The following is a 27571-nucleotide window of genomic DNA, read 5'->3' on the forward strand; positions in this document are numbered from 1 at the left end:
AAACGTTAATACAGGAGAGAACACAGTTTTCCAACCTGGGCTTCAGCACGGATAGTTTCAAAGAGAAGCTTTTCCTGGGAACGCATGGAAATTAAACACACGAAGGAGTGAGGAGAGAGAGAAAAGAGGGTTCAGAAGCACCCAGAGAGAAATGGGGGGTGATGTGCGGAGCAGAAAGGGGAATGGGTCGTTCCGGGTTGAAACTATGGGCTGCGTTTTTCCAATCGCAGCTCTCAAAAGAAGGAAAGCAAGAGCGTCCTCAAGCGGTTGCTAGGGAGGGGTCAGAACAGGGCAGAGAATGGAAGAATGCAAGTGGTAGAAGAGGAAAGAAAGAGGCAGCAAACTGAAATAACACCCCCTAAAAACACACCCAGGCGGGGCTTCCATTGACTCTTAAGAGTCAATTTGAATTCTGTGGTTTTACATATTAGGAGACAATAGCAATCATCTGTTCCTTAGCAGGTCTTAAAATTAGGTACAGTGGTACCTCGGGTTAAGTACTGAATTCGTTCTGGAGGTCCGTACTTAACCTGAAACTGTTCTTAACCTGAAGCACCACTTTAGCTAATGGGGCCTCCTGCCACTGCTGCACCGCCGGAGCACGATTTCTGTTCTCATCCTGAAGCAAAGTTCTTAACCTGAAGCACTATTTCTGGGTTAGCGGGCTCTGTAACCTGAAGCGTATGTAACCCGGGGTACCACTGTAAATAGAACCTCAGATGAACAACAACATAGGACATATTACACTGTGGCATGATTTATTTAACAGAAATAAAGCCAAGATGGAGAAATCATGTATGAAAAACTAAGTACACCCTTACTGCTTCCATAGGAATTAAGAAGCTAAGTAGCAGACAGAGGCTGCTAATCAAATGCTCCTGCTTAACTGATCATCAGCATGTTCACCTGTATAAAAGCTGAAGTTTTAGCAGTTTGCTGGTCTGGAGCATTCAGGTGTGTTTGAACACAGTGCCAATGAGGAAAGAGAACACAATTCTCTTCGAGAAGCAAGTGCTGCCGCCCATGAAACTGGGAAGAGTTCCAACCAGTTCTAAGTCCATCATTCTACAGGGAGAAAGATTATTCAAGATTGGAAAACATTCAAGACAGTTGCCAGTCTTCTCAGGAGTGGACGTCCCAGCAAATTCACCCCAAAGTCAAACCGTACAATGTTCAGAGAAATTGCAAAACAAACAAACAACAAAACAAAACCCAAGAGTTACATCTCAGTCTCTACAGGCCTAAGTTAGCATGTTAAAGTTCATGACAATTAGAAAAAGACTGAACAAGAAGGGTTTCCAGGAGAAAGCCTTGTTTTTCTAAAAGAACACGGCAGCACAGCTTTGGTTTGCAAAGTTGCATCTGAACAAATCACAAGACTTCTGGAACAATGTCCTTTGGACAGATGAGACCAAAGTGGAGATGTTTGGCCATAACGCACATTGCCACGTTTAGCAAAAACCAAACACAGCACGTCAGCACAAGAGCCTCATATCAACTGTCAAGCATGGTGGTGGAAGGGTGATTGGTTTGGGTTTGTTTTGCAGCCACGGGACCTGGGAACCTTGCAGTCATTGAGTTGACCACGAACTCCTCTGTATACCAAAGTATTCTACAGTCAAATGTGTGGCCGTCTGCCCAACAGCTGAAACTTGGCTGAAATTGGGTCATGCAATAGGGACAAGGATCCCAAGCACACCAGCGCATCTACAACAGAATGGCTGAAAAAGAACAGAATCAAGGGGTTGCAATGGCCCAGTCAAAATCCAGACCAAATGCCATGTGGGACCGTAAGAGAGCTGTACACAAACAAATGCCAGCAAACCTCAATGAACTGAAGCAAAGTTGTAAAGAAGAATGGGCCAAAATTCCTCCATAATGATGTGAGAGACAGATAAAATCCTACAGAAAACAATTGAATCATAAGGCGTACTTAGTTTTTCACACACGACTTTTCCATTTCGGCTTTATTTGTGTTAAATAAATCATGACACAGTGTAATATGCTATGTGTTGTTGTTCATCTGAGGCTGTATTTACCTAATTTTAAGACCTGCTATAGGAACAGATGATTGTTATTATGTCTTCATATGTAAAACCACAGAATTCAAAGAGGGTGCACTTTCTTTTCCCCACGACTGTATGTATTCTTCTGCTAATCACTTTGTACACTGAAAATCACTAGAGATATAATGGAATATTTGCAATTCAGGCAGCTGCCCTGAGCCTCAGGAAAGCTGAGAATCAAGGCTTTGTTTAAAATAGTTTTATGTGGCCTTTAAGGTCGGGAGACTCCTTCCAATGTGGTGTACAATTAAAATACAGTACAACAAAATAATTAAAAGCCAGTTTTTGAAAAAAGCCCCCCAAATACTAAAATACAACAAACAACAAACGTGGCTCAAGAAAAAGCTGGCAGAAACAATTGGGACTTCGAGTTTTTCCTAAACACCTGCAATCAATGAAGTCTGACAGATAATTCTAAGAGTCAATTCTGAAGTGACATCTTTCCCAAGGAGATAAACATCCACCGTGCAATGCAGTGTGGATTCCAAAGGAGAGATGAGGACTCTTTAAATTGCCCAAGGCTGAGGGGTCTCATCAATCAACTCTGGGCTCTTTATGCTTTTCAGTTTATTGGAATAAACTTTTACTTCTGAACTATTCTGCGACTTTTGATCACCTATTTCCTCACAAGGCTTCCTAAACGGATGAGAAATCCTCTGTAAGATGCCCTCAGTGTCTTACAGATTAAAACAGGTGTGTGAGCCTCGGATCCTGCCCTTCCGTGAAGGAAGGTTGTGAGGGAGGGAGAGCGACCGGCCTTGGGTCCACCAGAGCGCTTTGTAACCCAGCAGACTTTTAAGTCTGTGTCTCCCTGGCTCCAGACCCACCCAACACTTCCAGCCGTTGAGCTGCACGGCGGCGTGGAATCGGAGCAAGCTGCAGCCGAGAAATTTGGCAGCGAGGCACCAAACAGCAGCTTCCGAGCCGTGTGAGGATCAAAAGGAGGGATCAGTAAAGGAGAATGGAGAAAGAGAGAGAGAGAGAACAGAGGCATAGAGAGAGACAGAGAAAGGCTGGAAGGTGTGGAGGCCCAGTGAATAGGAGACTGCCCTGAAACGCCCCTTTCTTCTTACCTGGTCACATCTGGAGCAGTGGTGGGGCGAACGTGCTTCATAATCGTCTGGATCCAGTTCCTGCGGATCCCCGAGGTCATGGCAGAGAGGGTGAACTCGCCTTCTTTAGTCTACGCCGAGAGAAAAGGAAGAGAAACGTAAGGGGGAGAGGTGATGCTGAGCACCAGTTCATCTAGAAGGAAGCATCCTTTGCATCCCCTTCCAATAATAATATTATGGTAATTTATTATTTATTCCCCACCCATCTGGCTGGGTTTCCCCAGCCACTCTGGGCAGCTTCCAGCAAAATATTAAAATACAATAATTCATCAAATATTTAAAGCTTCCCTAAACAGGGCTGCCGTCAGATGTCTTCTAAAGTTGTCTTCAAGTTGATTTATTGAAGAATTCGTTGAACTGCTTTACTGTAATCACCTTGTTATTATTACTGTACAATCATGTTTTGTATTTTACACACACACCCCGTCACCAATTTTTCTCAGTCATGTTATGTTTTATGATTTGTGTGTGTACAATTTTGTAGCACACATAATTAGTTTTTTTAAAAAACAAAACAAGACTGCACAATCTCAAATTAGCTGTATTAAGACTGAAACGTCAGAAAATAAAACCTAACAGCAAAAAGGAAAAGAAAAAGACACTAAAGCTATAATGCCAGTAAAATATGGTCTTTGTCTGTCACCTCAAGGGCATTAAGAAAAGGCACCAGGCAAATTGGGAGTTTAAAAACTGGGGTGGCATAACCAAGACTCTCTTCCCCAGTAACTGACTGCCTAACTTCAGAGAAAGTTGGGGAACTGGGAGGAGATTTTTTTATTTATGATTTTATTGTAAATTGTCATGATGATATTATTATTATTATTATTATTATAAAAATTTATAAATAAGTTTATTACATTTATGATATATGTTGTGGCCACTCCAACAAGCCTCAGTCAGGAGTCTTTTGAATCAGATAATGTTTTCAAATGTTTTTGAGGGCAGCCCCATGTGCAACATATTGCAGTAGTCAAGCTTGGATGTTAACCAAAGCATGGGGAACTGTGGCCACGATGAAGAGTAACAACTTTGTGCTGCAGGAGATACTGTAGCGGTCTTAAACAAACCTTGACCTAGGAAATCTCCCAAGCTATGGACCTCAACCTTTGAAGGATAAGTGAAATTCCATTTGAAACTGGATGAAAGCTACAGAAGCAATTACTATTTTTTCCAACCGCAGCCACCTCCTAAATTCACTGCATGACCCATCCTGCTCCCCGCAAGTTTCTCTTACATGGATTTGGAAGCCATAGTTCCGCTGGACGGGGTATTCCGTGACATCAAAACATGTTGACAAATCAATTTCCCCATCCAAATCAGCAGCCTGGCAAAACATCGCAAAGAAGAAATGTGTGAGGCTTGTTTTTCTCATCTCCAACAAGACAAAGTAGATCATTTGCTTATTCAAGCAGCATGTGTGCGGTGTTTTACAAAATACCAGAAGATAGGTCCCTGCCCAGAGCAGCTTACAGTCTAAAATTCAGCAGGGGAGGGAAACGGAAGCAGGAGAATGCGAGGAGTTGAATATCAGAGGGGGGAAATGGAGCTTCGACTACCACTGGCGATTGTAGCTTACCTCCTCTGCCACAGAATCCCGGTAGTATCTCAGGCTCTGATCTGTCAGCACAAACCAGTGTTTCTTCCACTAGGGAACAAACCAGACAAGCTGTTTTACAAACTGCTCAGATGATCTGTGTGCTCTTGCCATTCCCCCCAATCCTTATTGTGCAATGCCCCACTAGCATACTGTGACTCTAGACACTAGATCTTGCGATGTGTGCCTCTGTGCAAGCACACATAAACTTCTGTATACAGGAGCAAGTACACAGAAGTCACAGAAACACATTAACAACTCCTGAAGCAGCAGCCTGCCTCCCTTATGATAGTCAACCTTGTCCTCTGCGATCAGAGGAGACGCAACTGGCCGTATGGTGGCCAGAGATTGCAATCTGGAAATGTTTCCGAGAGAGCAGGCTGTTTCAATTTTAACAACAAGCCTCTGGAACACACTCCCACAAAGGAGATTTCGGAACCTCCGTCTCTCGGGTGTCCAACGCCTCCTAAAAACTCAGTTGTTCACCGAGCCTATTGGGGATGTTTGAGAGTGTTAACCCTGTTGGGTTGCCTGACATGCTCTTCTAAATGACGGGCTTCAAAAGTATTTATCGTGTTTCAATTTGAATTTGGGATCTGTGATTTCTGACAACCGCGTAGGGGATTTTTGACCAGGAGAAAAAATGCAAGCCAATGCAATACATGCATTTCATAAACAAGTGAAGAAGTTGGAATGGAAAGGAAAGCCTGAGCAACAGGAGAGAGCGGGGAGGGGTTTTTCGACAGGACACGCTCTCCAATCAATAACTTTGGCAGCCTTGCTGGGTCTGGGAAGGGAACATTCAACCACGTTGCCTTGGGGAAACCAGAGCAGCTGGCTCTTCCATTAAGGACACCCTCTCTGAGGCATTCTGCTTTAATCCAATCTCTTCCTCCTTACTGTATTTCAAGATGCCCTTTTCAGTATTCAGAGGCTGCTGCTGTAGCTGCAGCCTGTGAATCTTGCAGCGGAAACTGGCAGCCCCGGCTTCTGCTTATCAACCAAGGCTGCCTGGATACTCAAGGAACAGAATGCGGGCAAGGAGGACCTGGGAGACCAGGGTTTGAATCCCCACTTGGCCATGAAGCTCCTGGGGTCAGTCCAGACAGACCTTGGAGTCAGTCACAGTCTCTTAGCCTAACCTACTTCACAGGGCTGTTGTGAGATTAAAATGGGGAGGAAGAGAACCATGTATGCCAACTGGAGCTTATTGGAGGAAAAAGGTGGGATATAAATCAGATAAAAGAACAACAAACTGTAACCAGATCATAACAAAAGCCAGCTCTTTACTTGGAGGTAAAGGTAAAGGGACCCCTGACCATTAGGTCCAGTCGTGACCGACTCTGGGGTTGTGGCGCTCATCTCGCTTTATTGGCCGAGGGAGCCGGCGTACAGCTTCCGGGTCATGTGGCCAGCATGACTAAGCCGCTTCTGGCGAACCAGAGCAGCGCACGGAAACACCGTTTACCTTCCTGCCGGAGCGGTTCCTATTTATCTACTTGCACTTTGACGTGCTTTCAAACTGCTAGGTTGGCCGGAGCAGGGACCAAGCAACAGGAGCCCTTCCCCCCCCCCCCAGTCACGGGGATTCGAACCGCCGACCTTCTGATCAGCAAGTCCTAGGCTCTGTGGTTTAACCCACAGCGACACCCGCGTCCCTTTACTTGGAGGAGAGGTCCTTAAATCAGAATTTCATCCGAGATTTTACCTGTCCATCCTCGTACTGCTTGGTCAGCCATCCCTTCTTGAAGTTCAGCAGGTCAGGCTGCAGAGAGAGGAAAAGGAGATAATGAGTCCTTTGCAAAACTCAGACAGGATCGGGGCCACGTTCAGCTTCCAAGAGAGGGAAAACACACTATCTTCATCCAAGGAAGGTGTCTGCAGTTCCACAAGGCCAAAAGGAAACGAGGGGAGACTCAGTCTGCACTGAACAAGGATGCCACAGGAGAACAAGCTACTTCCGTTACTTAAAACTATGTATGTTGTTTTCAAAACCATCCCCAGCAAGGAACAGCATTGTATGTGTGCTGGGATCCAAGGAAGCTTTTCTGCCATCGCCAGGTTCTATGCATTTATATATCACAGAAGTATCTGCAAATCCTTCCACTTTTGTGCTACGGATATTGTTCTTGCAGCCAGCAGCCATGCTGTGAATTCATTAGACTGCAGTCTTTGAGTAAAACCATCCCCTATATTTAGAAATGAAAGCTACAGTGGTCTTCAAGACGGCATTTTTCACCAGCAGGCCCTCCCACCATCAAGGAAATAATGTCGCACTCCATGTCCCTGCCAGCAAAGCGGTGCCATCCTGAAATTCATATAGGGCACCTGTGTTTCTCTGTGATGTCACTTGTGTGAAACTTCGAATGAGCCTTCCCAGATGCATGCAGAAACACACCTGTATGGCTTAGAAGAACAGATAGTATTCCATTTACTATCTGAAATAATAAGACCCATATCTGGTTCCCATGGAGTTCTAATGCCCGTTAGGGGTCCAGCTTACCATACCGACAATTCCCTATGTACAGTAATAGAAACTAGGATTTTGGAATACCACACCTGAGCCACTAGTAGGTGGGCTGGTTTTGGAAGGAGAATAAAAGGCTATATTTTCACACCATTTGTGGGTTGGGAGAAGGATAGCTTTGTGTGTGTGTGTGTGTGTGTGTGTGTGTGTGTGTGTGTGTGTGTTCTTTACCACCCTTCATCTGAGGATCACAGGCTGGTTTGCAATATAAAAACACAAAAATGTGTACTATAGTTACAAATAGTTTAAAAGACCATAGATTTTTTTAATTAGCCAAAGTCCTGGATGAAGAGGAATGTTTTTGCCTAACGATATGCAATGAAGGTGCCAGGCGAGCCTCCCTGGGGAGAGCATTCCACAAATGGGGAGCCACCACAGAAAAGGCCCCACACTCATGTTGCTGCCCTCTGGACCTCTCGCAGAATACGCACACAAAGAGCCTCAGATGATGATCGCAGGGTCCAGGTCTATTCATATGGGAAGAGGCAGTCCTTGAGGTATTGGGGGCAAAGAGAAGCAGGTAAGTCAATATTTCTGGGGCGCTCCCACCAGCTCAAATCCCAGACTCAGAGGACTGTGCACATACAAGGTGCAGACAGGATCAGGCCCAAGGGGTTTTGAACAACTTAATGAAATGGAAGAGGGAAACCCAAAGCAAAAGCGAGAGGGAGGGAGTGCACCAGTATGACGATGTGGACTTGGGTGTCTGAAGGACCCAAGTTCAAATCCTCACTCAGCTCCCTGGATGTCCCAGCCACCAAACCTTAAATGAATGGCTTTGCAGCCTGCCCTTGCACAGATAAACGAGAATCCTTTATAAAAGCAGAGAAGGCACCAATTGATTGCTCTGGGGCTGAAGCTGTGAGCCACTGCCGTTGCACATTGCAGCCAGCAGGGAGCGTCTTAAAAATAGGAGCCACTCCCTCTCCAGCAAGGCAAGGATCCCGCCAGCAGGGAAATCTGATGCAGGGAATGTTTTCTGGAGGAGGCAAAACGGCTCAGTGCTGCCCATTGCAGCCAGCAGACCAATATAGAAATATATACGCCTACACACACAGGCTGCCTACCTTATCCATGCAGTTCCTTGCTCATCTGCCAACTCAAAAAGTCTTCAAGGTCTCGCTCCACAATTCCCTGGCTTTTATTTATAAACTCTGCAGGGCTGGCAGGTGGCCGTCACGTGCGACGGGATTCAAGCTACTCCCAGGGGTTCCTATTTACGAGGCCTCAAAATACACTGGAAATTTGGCAGGTGGGGCGGCGGAAGAGGGACTGGCCTTTCTGCTGTGACCCGTCAGGGTTGCTGTTGCTGTTTCTTCTCCCCCCGAAGCAGATCCTAAGGGACAACCTGCCTTAAAGAAAAGCTGCCTACTTTGGAGACAAAATAAGCCTCCACAGCCAGGGACAGCAATCCTCCTGAATACCAGAAACCACAGAAGGGGAGAGCGCACTTGGGTAGGGGCCCCACTTGTGGGTTTGCCCACAGACATCTCGTTGGCCACTGTGAGAACAGGATGATGAGCCAATGTTCTTATCTGCACCCAGGGAGATGCCACCTTGCACTCCTGAGAACAGTCCCAGGAGGTTCGGCTGTTCTCTGCATGTGCCATTCTCCATAGAAGTAGATGCCCCCCATCTCTGGAATTCCCTCCTGCCGGGGGGGGGGTCAGGCAATCCCTTTTCCTGCCATTCAAGAGGAGTGTCAATCTATTATATTTACACAGGCCTTTGGAAGGGGGTCGGTGCATTTTAAGGACCTTGTTTAACCCCACAATCCTGCTGAGAAGCAGGGACTGGTCACCATCGAGAGCTTCATGGCGGGGTAGAGATTTGAACCCTTGTCTGCCAGGTTCTGGCCTAGCGCTCTAAACCACGACACTACCACTGACTCTCATTTAGCCCAGCACCCAGTTTCTCAAGAAGCCCAAGAGGCGACACATGAAAGCGACAGCTTGTCCCCAGCAAGTGTCCACTTAGCTGCCTGAAATATTATCTCGTAGAATTATTGAGTTGAAAGGTACCCCCGAAGGTCATCTAGCCCAACCCCCTGGCGATGCAGGAATCTCTGCTGAAGCATCCCTGACAGATGGCCTCCTAACCTCTACTTAAAAACCTCCAAGGAAGGAGAGTCCACAACCTCTCCTTCTTTCCCATGAATTTAGCTAAACCCCTTTCAGAGCCATCTCAGCTGACGAAGATTGCAAATTCCGTACAAAAGCATGTCATATGTGAAGATTGTCCCCTATTTTGACTGGATCTGCAGCCTAACTGTTTTCATAAACTGCCCCCAGTTATGCATTAGGGGAAAGAAGGAGTGGGTATCTCTTCACCCATGCATTCAAATTATCCACTGCCTTTTCTAAAACAATCCCTTCCCTCCCACAAAGGAATGCCCCATTTTACACTTTCCAGATAGTGAAGGTGCCCCAGCCCCAGCCATCGATTACTTCAATTGCTCTTTTTTACACCTTTCCCAGATCAGCAATATCCCTCCTACCCTCCTTTCGTAAGGAGGCCCCAACCTGGTGCTGAGAAACCGCCTGCGCCAAGAGTTCAGGTTTCCGAAACTCACTGCAGGATCTAGCCAGTGGAGCAAATTGCAGAGTGGGGGGCTGATTTAGGAGAAAGTGGCCCCCCAAAGCCACTCAACACAGCTGCAGGGGGAGAATGGGGGAGCTGCTTCCTCCTTTGAGCTGAAGCCTCCCTTAAGGAAACCTTAAATCACACACAGCCAGAGCAATGATCCCTGAATGCCGTTTTCAGAATGCCATGCAATCAGGGAGAAGCCGATAGCGTCTCAGAAATAGAAAGCGAGGTGCTGCCAGTAGTAACATGACCCTCTGGGATAAACCCACTCCGGATGTTAAGAAAGCAGCTTCTGGATTTCAAAGGATTTAGGCCGTCAACAAGCCCTTGCTGCCGGTGCCATTTTTGAAATGAGTTTTAGGCCGCAGGACAATCTTGCTGGCTCTCCCATACAGAAGATCTGCCCCATGGTGAGGATGGGGTCCCAGGCTTCGAAATGGCCTCCCTTGCACACTTGGGAAGTGTATTCAGCAGGAGAAAGAGACGATGAGGGACAAGGAAGGACAACCTGCCACATACAGCGGCTTTAGATTCCCCGCTTGCCCAAGTCTGCCTCACTGGGGGTCAGAAACCAGATACACCTGGACTGAAGGAGACAACTCTGGGTCACCTGGTGGGAGCAACATTAAGGGATGCGAGTCACAGTGCTCGTCAGTGGAGCGCATTCACACATTGTGCCAGGTGGCCAAGCAAAACACGAGCGACATGCATATTTGTGTGTCAAGCCACCCACAACCTCCCACCATTTTTGGACAAGGTGAGGCCCAGGGGCTGCCCCCAAGCTGCCCCACGGAGAAGCACTTGTCCTCAGAAGCTGGTTGTGACGAGAAAATTGGTTTTGATGGACAGGTTTCGTTTTTCTTTCCCTGCCAGCAAATGGTTAATGAACGGAAGCCTCTGATTGGCTATGGTTCCAGGAGGGAGAGTTTAAAAGGAGAGGATTTGAGGGGGGCAGTTAGTTGAGAGGGTTGGAATTGAGGTTGGAGAGGTTAGGAGATAGGTAGGGATACAGGTTAGGAGACAGGTTGAGGTAGAAAGAGTGAATGGGAGAAAGAGTTGGTTTTGGGGGAAAACAAATTCTGCTCTGAGCGTATTGTGAAGGACAGAGTGTGGTGTCCTGTAGGAGGAATAAACGGGAATTTTACTGGGAGGCAGAGGTTGAGCCAGGAGAAGTAGGAGCTGGAAAGTAACAGTCTCCTTGGGACTCAAATCTAGTCTGGAGGGGAGAGATTCTTCTGAGGAAAAGAAGAAACTCCCAGACCCAGTGAAGGGTGTGTGTGTGTGTGTGTGTGTGTGTGTGTGTGTGGAGGACCCTTTGGTCTATTACTTAAAGTACCTCAGGAGCAGGATTGTTAAAGGGTGGATAACTGAAAGAAAGTATTGCCGTATAAAGGAACCAAACCTATAATGCAAAAACAACTGAGGATGAATCAAAGTGAAATCGCACTGCATTCTTGAAGTAACCTAAGTTTAATCCAGTTGTGTTATATGCTGTCTTGCCTTGAATAAATCTTTATTGCTTATTTAAAGAAAACCTGTCTGAGACTCCAATTTACTAGTTACCCCCTCACAAAGGTCCCCCATAGGATACTCTGGGCTAGAATTTTAAGAGGAAAGGAAAAGAAACCTTTGGGTAAAGGGTTGGTTGTTCAGTGAGGGGGGGCGCAATTTATTTAAGTGAGAGCGGGCCGAACGGCATGAGAGGAAAAAGTGCCAATGCGCCCGTCACACTGGTAGAATGACAAAGCTACACATGCACACACACACAGTCTGCATCCCTTCCATTATTTTGGGGATGCTGCAAAAGACATAGCGAGTGACAGCTGCCTCAGGAAGGAGTGGTTCATATTGAACTGCTGGTGAATACATTAAGCGTACGTTCCAACAGGATATCATCCAAGTCCTTTGAGCACATTCCAGGAATGTCATAAAGACATAATGCCATCAAGTCTTAAAGATAGAGCTAAACTGTTAGTCCACCTGGCTCAATACTGTCTGCACCTGCAGTTTCCCACACTGGTCCACACCTCTGACTTGCAACCCACAACATGGCAACCAGAGTGGTGCATGCTCTGGTTATCTCCCGCTTGGACTACTGCAATGCACTCTATGTGGGGCTACCTTTGAAGGTGACTCGGAAACTACAACTAATCCAGAATGCGGCAACTGGACTAGTGACTGGGAGTGGCTGCCGAGACCATATAACACCGGTCTTGAAATACCTACATTGGCTCCCAGTACATTTCCGAGCACAATTCAAAGTGTTGGTGCTGAACTTTAAAGCCCTAAACGGCCTCGGTCCAGTATACCTGAAGGAGCATCTCCACCCCCATCCTTCTGCCCGGACGCTGAGGTCCAGCGCTGAGGGCCTTCTGGCGGTTCCCTCATTGCGAGAAGCAAAGCTACAGGGAACCAGGCAGAGGGCCTTCTCGGTAGTGGCGCCCGCCCTGTGGAACGCCCTTCCAGCAGATGTCAAAGCGATAAACAACTACCTGACATTCAGAAGACATCTTAAGGCAGCCCTGTTCAGGGAAGTTTTTAACGTGTGATATTTTACTGTATTTTTGGTTTTTATGGAAGCCGCCCAGAGTGGCTGGGGAGGCCCAGCCAGATGGGCGGGGTATAAATAATAAATTATTATTATTATTATTATTATTATTATTATTATTATTATTAGGATTTCTACTTAACAATGCACATTCCAAAATGGCAATTCACATAGCAGTATACCTTAGCATTGTCACCAATTGAAAATCAGTGGGGTTGTTTGTTTTTAACACTTGATCTTAGCTGAAAGGCTGAGCAGCTTTTGAAAACCAGCGATTTTGCACTCTGGGGAGGAGTCTGGAAATGGACCAGAAGGTCGACATGTGCTCAATATGGAGGACCAGTGCTTTTTTTCTGGGGGGGATGCAGGGGGACGCATACCCCTAAACATTTTGTGAATCTAAGTTTGGCCTCATTGAGGGGCAGTATTTCAATATGAGTAGGAAAATAAGAGTACCCCTAAACACTTTTTTTAAAGGGAAAATAAAGCACTGTGGAGGACCCACAAAGGAGGCATAGATATAGGGAGGTGGGGCATGTGGTTGGCCAGAAATACGCATCTTATTTTAAAAAACGGCTCACGCTTTTCTCCTGCTGTATTGCAGCAGTCATGCAAACAGAAAAACAGAGGGTCTCGTCGGATAACGTGTCCCAGCCCTGACACGGTTTGCAGTCCTCCTTTGGTCTGGCCAGCCTTGGCTGGAATCCAACATGGCAGCAATGACTTCGCTGTGACCCACCAGTGAGTGCCAACCCAGTGTTTGAAGACCCATGGTCTCCACCAACTGGCAACAGCTCTCCAGAGGTTCAGAGAGAAGTCCTTGAAAGCCCTGCCTGGAGATGCTGAGAACTGAACCCGGGATGTTTTGTTCACAAAGGTGCTCTGCCTCTGGGTTGTGGTCCTTGACTACAGTCCTTTGTAGCGGAAATGGCTGCTTCCTGTTTTGAGTTCCTGCCTTATTCCTTAAAATTACCTGCTTCAGGGATAAGAGTGTGTTCCGAAAACCACCCTGTGAAGCGGTGCCCAGGCTAACAAAGGAAGAGGGGGACAACGTGACAGGCAAGCTACACACACAGAGAGAAGAGTGTTATGTTTCTTTGTGAAAAGTCATGCACGTGGTTCACTGTGGAGAAAGCCGCATTATCTCATCTTGTTGAACAGGCACGGGCAGACTTGCCTGCTGATAAATGTTCCCCTCTGATAAGGTCAACTCAGTCTTCAAGGAAGCCTTGAGATGGAAGAGAGAGGTGCAGGGAGAGGGAAGAAAGAAGCTGGTGAGCTGCCGCCACAAAAGCATTTCACTGCAGCTGAAGAAAAACCGTTCAGATGAAGCAAGATATAGGAGGCTTCCTTGCTGATCACGCACCATGTAACTTCTTGCAATGGTGAAGTGATTAGTATTCACACAGAACAAATGTTGGTTAAAGGTTTACCACCGAACTCACAAGGCTAGTATGCTCCGTCAGTGAATTTGGGGGCAGTGGGGAAGGGGTTGTTCCATCTGAAGTTTGAGCAAAAGAACCTGAAGCCGAGGGAGAGTTTGGGTGGGAATGGAGGGGCACGTAGGGGGGGGGGGACCTGGGTTTTATCACCTTCAGCTGACACAATTAAAGTGGCACTTACATCACTGAACTGGCTTCTTCAACAAGAGACAAGACAGCCCATCTCTAAATAGGACTGGGCACCTAATAAGAATGGCACAAACTGCATGCAGCCAGGAAAACCAGTAAGGGGAGGGCCATAACTTCCTGCCTACTGACATCAGGAAGGCATCTCCCTGGGAAGAGCATTCCACAAGCGGGGAGCCACTGCAGAAAAGGCCCTGCAATAGCCCCACTTTCCCCAAAGACACCAAGCGGCACAATTCAGGTCCTTGTGCATCGCAAGTGCAATGACGGCCTGTGTGATGTAGCGATTTGAGGATGTGGGCGACCGGGGTTCAAGCCCAGAGGGTTCAAGCCCCCACTCAGCCACCAAGCTTGCTGGGTGACCTTGAGCCTGTGACTCACTCTCAGCCCAGCCTACCTCGCAAGGTTGTTGTGAAGATAAAATGGGCAGGAGGATCACTATGTAGGCATCCCTGAGCTCCTTGGAGGAACTGGCGGAAAGGAATATAAATGCGGCAAGCAAATAACAAAGCTGCCTGAAGGTGGATAGGAATACCTGCAGAGCAAGCCCTGGCTTTGCAAATTCTGAGATCCTTATCCAGCCTTAATGGGCACTGCAACTTTTGGCTCAAATTCCCAGCCGAGCAATTAGCACGCTAATGTCATGCCAGGTCTCCTATTTTGCCTCTTCCCTGCCTTTTCCCTGGGCGCTCCCTTCTCCTGCAGAGGACACCTGCAAAGGAGAGCGTCGCCATTCATTCCTTTGGGGCACCGTGCCAGTTTCCATGCACGGCGGAAAACTGCAAACGCCTCGGGGCTCACCGTCATGGAGGACTCAGTCGACCTTCTGTCCAGCGATTTGGCTCTGCGGTGCGGGGACAAGGGAGAAGTCGAGACGTCCAGGATGGGGCTGGTTGCCGATTCGGCAGCAAAGTCCTGCAACAAACATGGAGGTCAGGGCTGGGGGAGACTCTGCAGAGCTCAGCTCTAAACACCTTACTTCAGCACCAAAGAACGCTTTCCACTGAAAGCCTGCGAAGCAGGGGTCAACAGCAAGTCGAAATGAATCTGAACCCTGAGAATGGCGTACTTTTCCCCAAGAAAAGCAAAAATTCCACGTATACACTGATCTTCCTGGATTTAATTACAGTGGCACCTCATTTTGAGTCCGCCTCATCGAGCATCCATTTCATCAAATGTCCGCGGCAAACCCGGAAGTACCCGAACGAGTTACTTCCGGGTTTGCTGCTCGCACATGTGCAGAAGTGCTAAATCACACTTCGTCCATGTGCAGAAACACAAACCGCTCCATGTGCATGTGCAGAGCGGCACTTTGTCGTGCATCCTTTATGTCAAGCGCTCAGGGCTCTGTAACAGATCCTGGACTCAAAACGAGGTACCACTGTATATTTTTCTGCTATCAATGGGCCTGGCAAAGAGCTGTGAATGATATAAGTTGTAAGGTATAAAACAGAAGAAAAAAAGTTGAGCATAACCCTGAAGGTCATTTATTGCATTCCCCTGCAATGCAGGACTATGCAATGTCGAAAATGCCCCCTGAACAGCCCTGCGGGACTTCTGGACACCCTGGGCGAAAAGACGAGGCGATGCAGAAAAATATTGTTCCACTGTCTTACCCAGGGGTCAGTTTTTCAGCAGGGGGCCGGTCCACTGTCCCTCAGACCTTGTGGGGGGCTAGACTATATTTTGAAGGGGGGGGGGAGAACGAATTCCTACGCCCCACAAATAACCCAGAGATGCATTTTAAATAAAAGAACACATTCTACTCATGTAAAAACATGCTGATTCCTGGACCGTCCACGGGCCGGATTTAGAAGGCGACTGGGCCGGATCCGGCCCCCGGGCCTTAGTTTGCCTACCCATGGTCTTACCCGTTTCCTGGGGAAAACCCTCTTCTCGCTCCTGCCCTGCCGGGTCTCACTGGAGAGGGCAGTTCCAGAGGGGGCGTTGGTCTCCATGTGCTCGGCATTCTCGATATCTAATGCCTCAAATTTCTCAATTACCTGGGACCGCCTGCAAGACAGACAAGAGGGGAAACCAGGGCTGTTTTTCCCACAAGACAGGAGCCTGCAACAATCCTCAGTAAATCACAGCAGCTCCATCCCCCTCACCCCAATTCAACGAGAGCGTTCTCAAGGTATTGGAACAGAAACCTTTTCAAAACAGCTCACTCTGCCCTGTTTGGATTTATTGCCAGGGAGTGGGGTGGGAGGGGAGAAGGAATATGACCGGAAATAAACTTATTGGGATTCAGCCTGCCTGCAAGACATAAATACACACGTATCTCTGTGTCTGCTTGCAAGCACTTATCACTTTGAAGGCATTATCATCTAACTAGAAAGAGACGACATGAATAAATGCCTGGCTTCACTCTCAAAATGAAAAGTAGCTTTTTCTCTGGAGGCTGGAATCTGATGTCCCACTGCACAGTGGTACCTTGGTACTCAAACAGCTTGGCTCCCAAACAAATTGGCTCCCGAATGCCGCAAGAAGCTCCTGCAGCCAATCGGAAGCTGCGCCTTGTTTTCGAACGGTTCCGGGAGTCGAACGGACTCCCGGAACGGATTAAGTTCGGCAACCAAGGTACCACTGTAGCTGTGTCAGTTGAAGAAGGCTTGGATCTGATGGATCTTTTATAAGACTAACTTCCAGAAGTCTGTTTTATAAGAGTAAATACCGTATGAGATTAAGGTCTGGTTAACTACAATAAGAGGGACTTCCGGTCTCTTGCTGTGGGAAATGGCTGTCTCGCACACGAACGGACCCCAGCCGTGCTAGTAATTCAGGGTTAACTAGAATAACAATACCCCCTTTTTTGTAATGTGCACAATATCTTGTCGTTGTCCTGTTTTGTTTTTCTACATGGGTACTATTTCTTGTTCCTTCTATTTGTGTGTGTCTTATCTTATGCTGTGCACTTGTAATTTTGTACTTCCTCCCCCAATCAAGAATATAAAACAAAATAAAAAAGACTAACTGCTAATAAGGGAGGAACATTGGGCTGGAAGGGACCAGATGATGACAAAATCCAGAGTCCCAACGTTTGAGGCAGGAGCTTCCCCACCAAGGAACCCCTTCCAGGTTAGCCTCCACAGTCAAGACCACGCCATGCCACATGCAGGGACAGAGAGCCACCCAAAGCTTTCCCAACACCAAGAGGCCTGAAGAACAGGCCAGCCGGATACTCCCAGGGAAGGCAAAGACCCCGCAAAACACCTTTCTTCATAAGCCGCGCTGCACATATTTTAACACTCTGCAATATGTTTTTTTTTAACTGACAGCAGGCTTTTTGTTAAAAAAGAAAGGAACCCCCACTTTCCCCCACTCCCTCCACCTCAGTTTTGCAAAAAGGGATGAAAAGCGAAGGATCATCAAATTGACATTTGTCTCGGCCAAATGGCAAAAGGGCTCATTTTCTTTACGAAAAAGGAAACGGAACAAAAAAACCCGACAAAACAAAGCAGGCTGATTTCTTATGGCAAGGGGGGTTGCACCACCAGGTTGTCTACAGCTCGAATTTATAAATTATTATTTTTTTTTTGGAGATGAGATGGTAGCGAAGCAGGCGGAGTAAAAAGGGCGGACACGTCACACAGCAGAAGGTGGAGAGCAACAAGACCTGGAAGAAAAGAAAGCTGGAAAATGAATGAACAGACAAAATTATATTTCCTCCTCCCCAACCCACAAACAAAAATTAAAATCATTCCAAGATTTCTAAAAAAAAGAAAGAAACAAAACAAAAAAATACAAATCATCAGCAAAATGAAATTATAATCATTGCAAACCCCCAAAATCACATCCCCGCTGTGAGTGGTTATTCTGATCATTAAGGAGAGGGGCCGGGTGAGTAGTTTCGTGGAGAGGTGCAGGAGAAGGAATCCCTGTTCCCCAGCGGAATCTAAGTTTGCCCAGGCAGCCCCTGCGAGAGCTTGCCAAAAAAAGAACATGCAGGCACTTGGAGAACTCAGACGCCCGGAAAGGGCACAGCGAAGGCGTTCAGCCAACACCTGGCTTCAAAAATGGCCGGGGGAGAGAACCCGGTTTGCAGTGGAGAAGTGGCCGGTGAGAAGGGGTGGTTTGCCTCCTGCTTTGCCCGCAGGGGAAAGACATAACTGGCTGTGCGTTTGAAAAAATAATATATACTCTATATTGATACAGCTGTTAACCGGTTCAAAAATATACTCAGAACTGATCCACTGGGTCTTCTACTTTTTTCGTTGAACTTTATGAGCTACTTCTTTTGAAATCTACAATTCAGTACAACGAATAGTATATATTATTTTTTCAAACGCACAGCCGGTTACGTCTTGTGTGTTTGTTGAATATGTTTCACGTAACCAGAGGTTTGCCGTTGTTTTGCGCAGCTATTTCTCAGCAGTCTGCTGCTCTCCAGCTGCTTTTCGAGGGCAACTTCAAGGCAAGTCTGGAACCGGCTGGGCGGGGAGCGCATGAGAGCGCATGAGAGCTCCTCCCGCCAGCGCTTCTCCCCTGCAAAAGCCACGCCTTCGTAGCCCTCCTTGTAGGGAGGGGAGCAGCGGCATCCCTAAAACCCGCATCTGCCGCTGCTGAACGCCTGGTCTGGCCAACGGGTCTGCTGAGGAATGTAAAACAAAAAGAAGAGTTATTTAAAGACTTTGGGGCGTGGGGTGCCATGCTCTCGTTGGGGGAGGGGGGGGTTAAAAAGGTAGGGAGGAAAAGAGAAGGGAGCCCCATGCATGTTAGTTTGTGGCAGGCGGCCACGCTCCAGGGTTAGAAGGGTTTCCATGTGGCAGGGAGTCAATGGGATAAGAGTGATTTGCTTTTGATTGAAAGCGGTTTCATTGGGTTGATTTTTTTATTATTCCGCAGGAAGTGAGGTGAGGAGTCAGGAACAGCCAGAGGGGAAAAAAGAGATGTACCCAGAGAAGGAGCACATTCTGTGTACCTGTGTGTAGGGAGAATGGGGAGAGGGTGGAAATCCACCAGGAAATGTTTAAAGCCCAGATAGAGAGGGCTCATTGATCTAAAACAGAAAGAGACAGTCAAGAGCGTGCATCCATTATGCTGGGCTTTAGTTTCTCAAGGAGCAAAAATGAGAAACCGTCGCGGTTGCACGCAACTCCATGCCAGTTCCGAGACAAGGGCTGCTGCTACATTCTGCAAGCTGAATCTATTGTGCAACCTTCGAGCAAATTTACATAACTTGTTCTGGTTCTCCTGGTTGCAGAAAGGGACCGAGGAGTTATACGAAGCACTTGGAAGCCCAACTTCCAGAATGCCGAATCTGATTGGGCATTCCTGGCTTTTGAGATTTTAGCAAGCCGTGCCAAAACCCTTTCAAGCATCTCTCGACAGCAGTAGATCAGAGTATGTAGAAGGCAAGGGCTCAGTCGCTAAGGGAGGAGTGGTCTTTATCTGGAAAGACAGCTACCACTTTAGAGACAAAGGTGGTTGTAATCAAACACTGCCAAGCTGGGAGGACTGCGTCCCCTCCACCCGCAGCTTTGGGGACAAAAAGATAAGAGATTCTGAAAATGTGTTGCTGTGCAGTCTTAGCCTTCCCTATGAAACCAAAAACCTCATCCAGAAACACAACATGCGCCTATTGGGAAGTAAAATTTAGACAGAACAGTTCAGTTTCCATTTCCATTGTACAGCAAAATGAGTTGGCAAAAAAAGTTGTGGAAGTCATAGAACCGCTCTATTCTGCCTTGGTCAGACGACACCTGGAATTCTGTGTCCAGCTCTGGGCACCACAATCTAAGAAGGATGTTGACAAGCTGGAACATGTGCAGAAGAGGGTGACCCAAGATGATCAAGGGTCTGGAGACTAAGCCTGATGAGGAACGGTTGAAGGAGCTGGGTATGTTTAGCCTGGAAAAGAGGAGACTAAGAGGAGATAGGATAGCCATTTTCAAATATCTAAAGGGCCGTCCCATGGAATAGGGAGCAAGCTTGTTTTCTCTTGCTCCAGAGGAAAAACCAATGGATTCAAGTTCCAAGGAAGGAGTTTCCGACTAAACACCAGGAAGAAGTTTCTGACATCAAGAGCTGCTTGACAGTGGAACGGTCTCCCTTGGGAGGTGGTGGACCCTCCTTCCTTGAAGGTTTTGAAGCAGAGTTTGGACGTCCATCTGTCACAGATGCTTGAGTTGAGATTCCTTCATTTTGGGGGTGGGGGTGGACTAGATGACCCTCAAGCCCCCTTCCAACTCTACAATCCTATGAATCTATGCTACCAGCAGGGGGAGTGTGGACACCAATGAACTGTGAGACACGCCTTTCCAGAGATGAATCCCATGCCACTTGAAGGCTCTTGTAAATTGGCAAGGTTGGCATAAACCAGGATGGGTCACATATCCTCCAACTGGCACCTATTCAATAAACATTTTCTCTCATCCTAGGGCACATTTACACTACAAATTTAAACCGGTTTCAAACCAGTTTAGGAGCCACCCTTTGCTCTCAAGACCACCTAGTAGTCATGATTTCTTGAAAGTGGTTAAGGGGGCACTACCCTAACATTACAATTCCCAATTCCTCTGCAACAACTACAGCAATTTCAAACCCATCTGAAGCTGGCTTAAGTACAGACGTTTATACCAGCTTGCAAATGTGCCGCTAATCTGTGTTTCAGCTGGACTAAACCGTGCTCCGTTTTGTAGTGCTGAATTCCTGATCCATTCCTTTTAAAAAAAGAGGATTGTGAAAACTGAATTGTAGCCAACCACTGAATCTCGGCTCTGCCAGTGAACATGTTACCGGAGGGGGGGGACACTTTTCTCAGCCAAATACTGCATTTTAAAAACATGCTTCTAGCCCTCATGATGGTATAGAGAAAAGTTTGAAAATGGATGAAGAGGAAGCCCTAAAAAAGCAAACCTGCAAGTTGATGCTGGGCTGTAAAGTAAAGGTAAAGGGACCCCTGACCGTTAGGTCCAGTCGTGGCCGACTCTGGGGTTGCGGTGCTCATCTTGCTTTATTGGCCAAGGGAGACGGCGTACAGCTTCCGGGTCATGTGGCCAGCAGGACTAAGCCGCTTCTGGCGAACCAGAGCAGCGCACGGAAACGCCGTTTACCTTCCCGCCAGAGCGGTACCTATTTATCTACTTGCACTTTGATGTGCTGTTGAACTGCTAGGTTGGCAGGAGCAGGGACCGAGCAACGGGAGCTCACCCCATTGCGGGGATTCGAACCGCCAACCTTCTGACCGGCAAGCCCTAGGCTCAGTGGTTTAGACCACAGCGCCACCCGCGTCCCATCAATCCTGATCTTTGGCCATGTTGGATGGCCTGGCAGGAGTGAGAGTCCCAACAAACAACACCTGGAGCTGCTGCAGGTTAGCCTCTCTCTGAAGCCAGAGATGGTCCAGGTGGGGCTTTTACTCAGTGTTAGTAATTCAGATATATAAGATAGGTGCCAAATGGCTCCTTAAACCAAAGTTGCGGTCACCAAAACAGAATGTCTTGTTGCTTTTCTTTTCTTTTTTTGGTGCAAGACAGCTTAAAGTTTTATTTTTCATGGACTGACAGTGATTGATTCTCAGTTAAACATCTGTTCAGATGACAACCTTGAGCTAGGTTAAGAACTTTCAGAACTCAAAGAAGGAAAATCACTTGATCCAGGGATACTCCAAATAGATATTGGCCGATTTCTACTTATTTTTCTTAATGGTGACACAGACCACTCAAAACATAGGAATATTCTTCCCAACTGTGAGCAAGAATTAACCATAATGTCATTCACTGCTCCTGCTCAGGCTGCACAGAAAAAGCAATTTGGTTCCTGAAATTTGGTTCTGATTATGAGGTTAAAATATAAAAGATAGAATTCTACAGGATGGACTATTAGTGTGTGAAAACAGTTCAGATCCAATGATCCCCAGGCATGCACCTTCAGATGGTGGAGATGTCAGGCACCATTCTTGTGTCCAGGCATCCTCACTTGGCCGATACCTAGGAGCAAAATGCGCCTGGCTCCTGGCTAATTTCAAACACTGCTTTTTCTGGTCACAGACAATGCCTCTCGCACTCTGCTTAGCAACTGAATCTCCCCGTGAGAAAGAACAAACCAGGGGAAGGTGGATCTGGCAGACAAACTTGTGTAATGATCTCCTTGGTTTTGAATCCCTGATATGCTTCCAAGGAAGCCTGGGGTGGTGGGTAGAAAGGAGTATGAAAACTGCTCCTCTAAGGACTAATAAAATAAAATAAAAAATTCCTTCCAGTAGCTCCTTAGAGACCAACTGAGTTAGTTATCAGTATGAGCTTTCGTGTGCATGCACACTTCTTCAGATACATGCATGCACACGAAAGCTCATACCAATAAGATGCTACTGGAAGGAATTTTTTAATTTAATTTAATTTAATTTGTTTCAACTATAGAATTGATGCTTTTGAATTATGGTGCTGGAGGAGACTCTTGAGAGTCCCATGGACTGCAAGAAGATCAAACCTATCCATTCTGAAGGAAATCTGCCCTGAGTGCTCACTGGAAGGACAGATCCTGAAGCTGAGGCTCTAATACTTTGGCCACCTCATGAGAAGAGAAGACTCCCTGGAAAAGACCCTGAGGTTGGGGAAGATGGAGGGCACAAGGAGAAGGGGACGACAGAGGATGAGATGGTTGGACAGTGTTCTCGAAGCTACAAACATGAATCTGACCAAACTGCGGAAGGCAGTGGAAGACAGGAGTGCCTGGCGTGCTCTGGTCCAGGGGGTCACGAAGAGTCGGACAAGACTAAATGACTAAACAACAACAACATGGCAGAGCAACCCAGCGACCTACCTGTAACTAGTTCTAAGGACTGTTTGCTCTGGGCTGTTGCTAGAATAACCCCGCAGCCCCTCAGAGAACATTAGAATTGGCACAAGAAATCCAAGACCCAGAGGGACTAAGGCAGGAGGCAGTATGTGAGTTTGGGATTTTGCTGGCTGTTTTTAAAGCGCTTGGTCTATTCCTTGGGACCCTGGCGTGTGCAGTATGTGTTTGTGACAGGGGTGGGAGTGGTAAGTGGGGAGTGGGCTCACATGCGCAAACGGAGACCAGGCACAAATAGAGGAGGAGGAAAATCCAGGTGCAAAAACAGACACCAGATGCTTGGAACAAGTTTGCTCAGCTCCACAAACGGCAACAGAACCGACTCACAGGTGGGAGAAGAATGTTAATAAGCAAGAAGCAAAGTGGAGAAAGCAGAGAAGCAGCCAGCAGCCAAGCAGAAGGGGAAGGGGGGGTGTTGCAGGGCAATGTTAATTCACCATTGCAGGTGGCCGCAGGCAGGGCTCGGAAAACCGTCCTGCGCCAGCCCACCTGGATACAGAAGACGCCTTTGCGGAGGAGAGAGCTGATTGACAGCTATTAACCGCGACAGCTCAGGAGGACCTCCATGGCCAGAGGGAACATGGCACATCCCAAGAGCAGGCGCTAAGGGACCAGCAACAAGAAGGCCGCAGCGTCCACACCCTGCTGAAGAGTTTCCCCAGACATTTCTGGAAGCCAGATGCCGGCTGGATCCAGCTGTTCTTAAGGGCTGCATGCCTCTTAGGAGAGTTTCAGACACCAGGATGGCTGGAGGGTAACCAGAGAGGCCGTGCACAGCAGCCCCATTCATCTCCTGTTGGATATTTCGCTAATGACACCCCCTCCCAAAAAATATCCATGCTTCTTTGCATTCTGGGACTTCATTCAGATGTTACACTTGTGCAATCACTGGCAGCTGCTAGCAGGGAAGGAAAAGCTCGCGACGGGACGGAGTCACGCCAAGCTGGTTTGCACGTAAGGCTAAACCAGCAGAGAGCAGTGGTTAGAGTGTTGGACCCTGGGAGACCAGGGTTCAAATCTCTGCTCGGTCATGAAGCTCTCACTGGGTGACCTTGGGCCAGGCATTGTCCCAAGGATTCTTGCGGCCCTCTTGGTCTGAGGAGTTGGCCTGACCTGCTCTACAAGCTGCCTAGTTTCCTTTGGGCTCCTAGGACATTTCTGAGCACAATTCAAAGTGTTGGTGCTGACCTTTAAAGCCCTAAATGGCATTCAGCCCAGTATACCTGAAGGAGCGTCTCCACCCCCATCGTTCAGCCTGGACACTGAGGTCCAGCTCCAAGGGCCTTCTGGCGGTTCCCTCGCTGCAAGAAGCCAAGTTACAGGGAACCAGGCAGAGGGCCTTCTCGGTAGTGGCACCTGCCCTGTGGAACGGCCTCCTATCAGATGTCAAGAAAATAAACAACTCTCTGACTTTTAGAAGACATCTGAAGGCAGCCCTGTTTAGGGAAGCTTTTAAATGTCTGATGTTTTATTGCTTTATTATCATTAATTCTCTTGGGAAACCCAGCCACATGGGTGAGGTATAAATATATTATTATTATTATTATTATTATTATTATTATTATTATTATTATTATTTCCCCAGTTCCACAGCAACACTAATGAATCCTGCAATCCACGAACCTGGAAAGGGGACCACTTCTTGGGGCATGTACGTTCTCCCTCCATTTTTCAAAAGACACGACAAGGTGTGTCACCTACTCAGCTGAGCGGCTCTGGGAGAGGGGGCCCAGCCACCTGCCAGGCCTTCGAAGTTACATGAAGCCTGTACCTTCTGGGCACATGTCAGGAAAGAAACATGAGGAGGGTCTCACCTGCGAGGGAATTCCCCACCCATGCGTGCACGGAGACTGGTACCTGGCACAAAAAGGGTCATCCTGAAAAATGTAGCTTTCCCATTGCAAAAAGTTCCTAGATCTCATGCGAGCATCAGCTTAGGATCACTGCAGGGTCCCTGGTGAGAACTTTTAGGCACCTGAGATGCATCTTGAATGACCTGCAGAATGTCCTGGTTGTTTCTACACTAAGACCCATAGCTGTCAACTTTTCCCTTTTCTTGTGAGGAATCCTATTCGGAATAAGGGAATTTCCCTTAAAAAAAGGGAAATGTTGACAGCTATGCTAAGACCACATCCACACTGTGGGCTACTCAGACGAGACCCACTGGAAGTAATGAAGACAACTCAATTATTCTCTGAGTAAAAGCTAACAGAATACCACCCCTTACATTTAAAGCGCTATTTATACCTCTTGAGAAATAATTTCTCCCCCTAATGCATCCCAGGAATTGTAATTAGTTAAGGGTGCTGAGAGTTATTAGGAGACTCCCTATTTCCTTCCCAGACCTACAGTTCCCAGATTTCCCTGGTAAGAGGGACTGACTTCTAAGCCACTCTGGGAATCGTAGCTCTGCGTGAGGAATAGGGGTCTCCAAACGACTCTCAGCACCCTTAACAAACTACATCTCCCAGAATTCTTTGGGGCTGTTGAAAGTTGTACAATACTGCTTTAAATGTAAGGCGGCCTAACCAATGTGGCCCAAGAATCCCCCAATATTCTTTCCACCCCTTGTACTTTTGCTTTTTGGTGCAAGGGTCAACACCACAGCATAGTCTGTCTGGGGTAGCTCAGCACGAGACTCTTAACCTCAGGGTCGCGGGTTCAAGTCCCACGTTGGACAAAACATTTTTGCGTTGCAGATGGTTGAACTAGATGACCCTCAGGTCCCCTTCCAACTGCTGTGATTCTGTGCATACTGGAGACAAATGCAAAAAGACCCCGCAGCCACTCGTCAGAAACCTGCTCGAGTGAACACTCCTGTCGGGAATCAAGAGCGAGCAAAAGAGAGAAGACAGCTTTCTCCCCTCTGGTCCTGCGCCTCCTGCTCTCTTGTCGTTTTATCTGCAGGCCTCGTCATGCCGAGAGAGAGAGAGAGAGTTGATTTGGAAAGGCAAGTTTCAACTATTATATGTGAGGGGTCTGGAATGTCACACACACACACACGCGCGGTTGTATGTCTGCAAGACACCTTTGAAGCTGCAAATATGGGCCTTGCACAGCAGCAGAGCTATTGCACCAATCCAGCTATTGTCCCCATACCAAGGTATTTTACAGCTTATTCAGCTCCACTAAACGATGTCTCCTTGAGTCTCCATCATAGCTCATTAAGCTAGGCCAGCATACATGCCAGACTCCCCACACATGCATTGCCTAGGGAAATATGTGGGGAGGGGAGAGAGGCAGTTGTGCAAAGCTTTAAACTCAACTGCCAACTGAGTTAAAACCTGGTGCTGACCTACTCTTTAATTTTGGAGGCTCTCTCTGCGCTTTGCTTCAATAGCATGAGGTCCAGCAACTTTCTTTCTTTCCGAAGAAAGCTAACATTTTCCAAGCCCCGAACCAGATACCAGACTCCCTGCCCATGCTGTGCGATACCCGCAAAACCCCTGCATTAAAGTCATGTCCACGGAAGAGGAGTTCCTTTGCATCCTGGATGCAGTGACACATAGTTTCAGGGCTTGGGTGCGGTGCTCTGGGAGGCAGCTAAACCAAGAACTTTTGGTGGTCACACACAAGTAAGTGAGTTGCCTGCACCTGCTTTCAGCTTCCTGGCTGCCTTGCCGTTTGTGAATCCGGATCCCACTATCCCTTCTTCTGCACAACCAAGTGATCTCTTGAAATGCCACTTGGTTGGGCCACACTTAACGCCACCCACCCAGCAAAAACGGTCTTGCGGAGGCTGCCCTATTTGTGCCCAGCAGGCCAGCTCAAAACCCCACTCAAAAGTTGCTGCGTCTCTCCATCTCGGGCCTCCAGCTGTTGTTGGACTACAAGGCCCATCATCCAGTGGCCAGGGATGATGGGATTTGTAGTCCGACAACAGGAGACCCAAATTGGAGAAACGCCGCGAGAGGCGCAGTGAACTTCATCTGCCAGGAGCCAACCAGCTTCCTCCAAATGAGAAACCCTCATTCCTTACCTCCTTTCGCTGCCAAAGAGCCGAGCCACCTCTTCCCTTCCGGGGCTGCGAGCTCGGGAACGCCGCTCCAGCCTCTTCCTCTCCGCTTGGAAAGCCTCCCGGTTACTAATCCTGACAGCCTTGGGGACATCGGCCAGGGTGGCGTACTGCCGGCTTGCTCTAAAGGAAAGGGGGCGGCCCGGCCTCTCGGCTCCCCTCGCCCCGTCTCTCGCTGCCGAGTCCTTGTAGTCGCTCGTCAAGTCCAGGCAGTTGAGGGAGAAGCTGTACACCATTCGGCTGCCTGGGGGGCCACCTGGGGAAGGAAAGGGGCAGCTCTGCTCCGGGGAGGGCGACTGGGAGTCACTGTACCTGTTGTTGGGGGTGCTGGGGCTGGGAGGGGATGGCGGGGTCGGCAGCTGCTGCTCGTCCGGCTTCCCATCCTGTTTCGTCTTCTCCAAGGAGAAGTAGCCGCTCTCCACCCGGGTTTTCCGCCCGCTGTCGCTTCGGTCGCCGTGCATGCTGCTGTCGTCTGTGAGGAGGCAAGGAGAAGCTGGAGGTGACTGGGCTGCCCTTGGGCGCCCCCCCTCCCTGCAGGGAACTCAGGGCTATGTAGATCGGTGGGGTGGAACTTATTTAATATTATAAACACCACCCACCTTTCTACTCAAGGCCTTCTGGCGGTTCCCTCACTGTGAGGTTACAGGGAACCAGGCAGAGGGCCTTCTCGGTAGTGGCGCCCACCCTCCCATTAGA

At 47.9% G+C, this 27571-nt stretch overlaps 1 protein-coding gene across 9 annotated transcripts in view; it reads right to left on the minus strand.

The window, feature by feature from the left end:
* The window catches only part of MPRIP (myosin phosphatase Rho interacting protein), a 161814-nt gene that overhangs the window by 32076 nt on the left and 102167 nt on the right, over positions 1-27571 (minus strand). For 3 of the 9 annotated variants that reach the window (XM_077918691.1, XM_077918688.1, XM_077918689.1), the window contains exons 7-14: positions 26840-27347; positions 15933-16074; positions 14863-14976; positions 13611-13661; positions 6481-6537; positions 4755-4823; positions 4413-4502; positions 3140-3249 (exon numbers count right to left, since the gene is read on the minus strand). In XM_077918691.1, the coding sequence (XP_077774817.1) occupies positions 3140-3249; positions 4413-4502; positions 4755-4823; positions 6481-6537; positions 13611-13661; positions 14863-14976; positions 15933-16074; positions 26840-27347 (1141 nt within the window). The remainder of the gene's footprint in view (positions 1-3139; positions 3250-4412; positions 4503-4754; positions 4824-6480; positions 6538-13610; positions 13662-14862; positions 14977-15932; positions 16075-26839; positions 27348-27571) is intronic. The other 6 variants (XM_028705642.2, XM_028705643.2, XM_028705645.2 and 3 more) reach the window with 3 other exon arrangements.

Source organism: Podarcis muralis, chromosome 14 (genome assembly GCF_964188315.1).
Source record: "Podarcis muralis chromosome 14, rPodMur119.hap1.1, whole genome shotgun sequence".
Lineage (NCBI taxonomy): Eukaryota > Metazoa > Chordata > Lepidosauria > Squamata > Lacertidae > Podarcis > Podarcis muralis.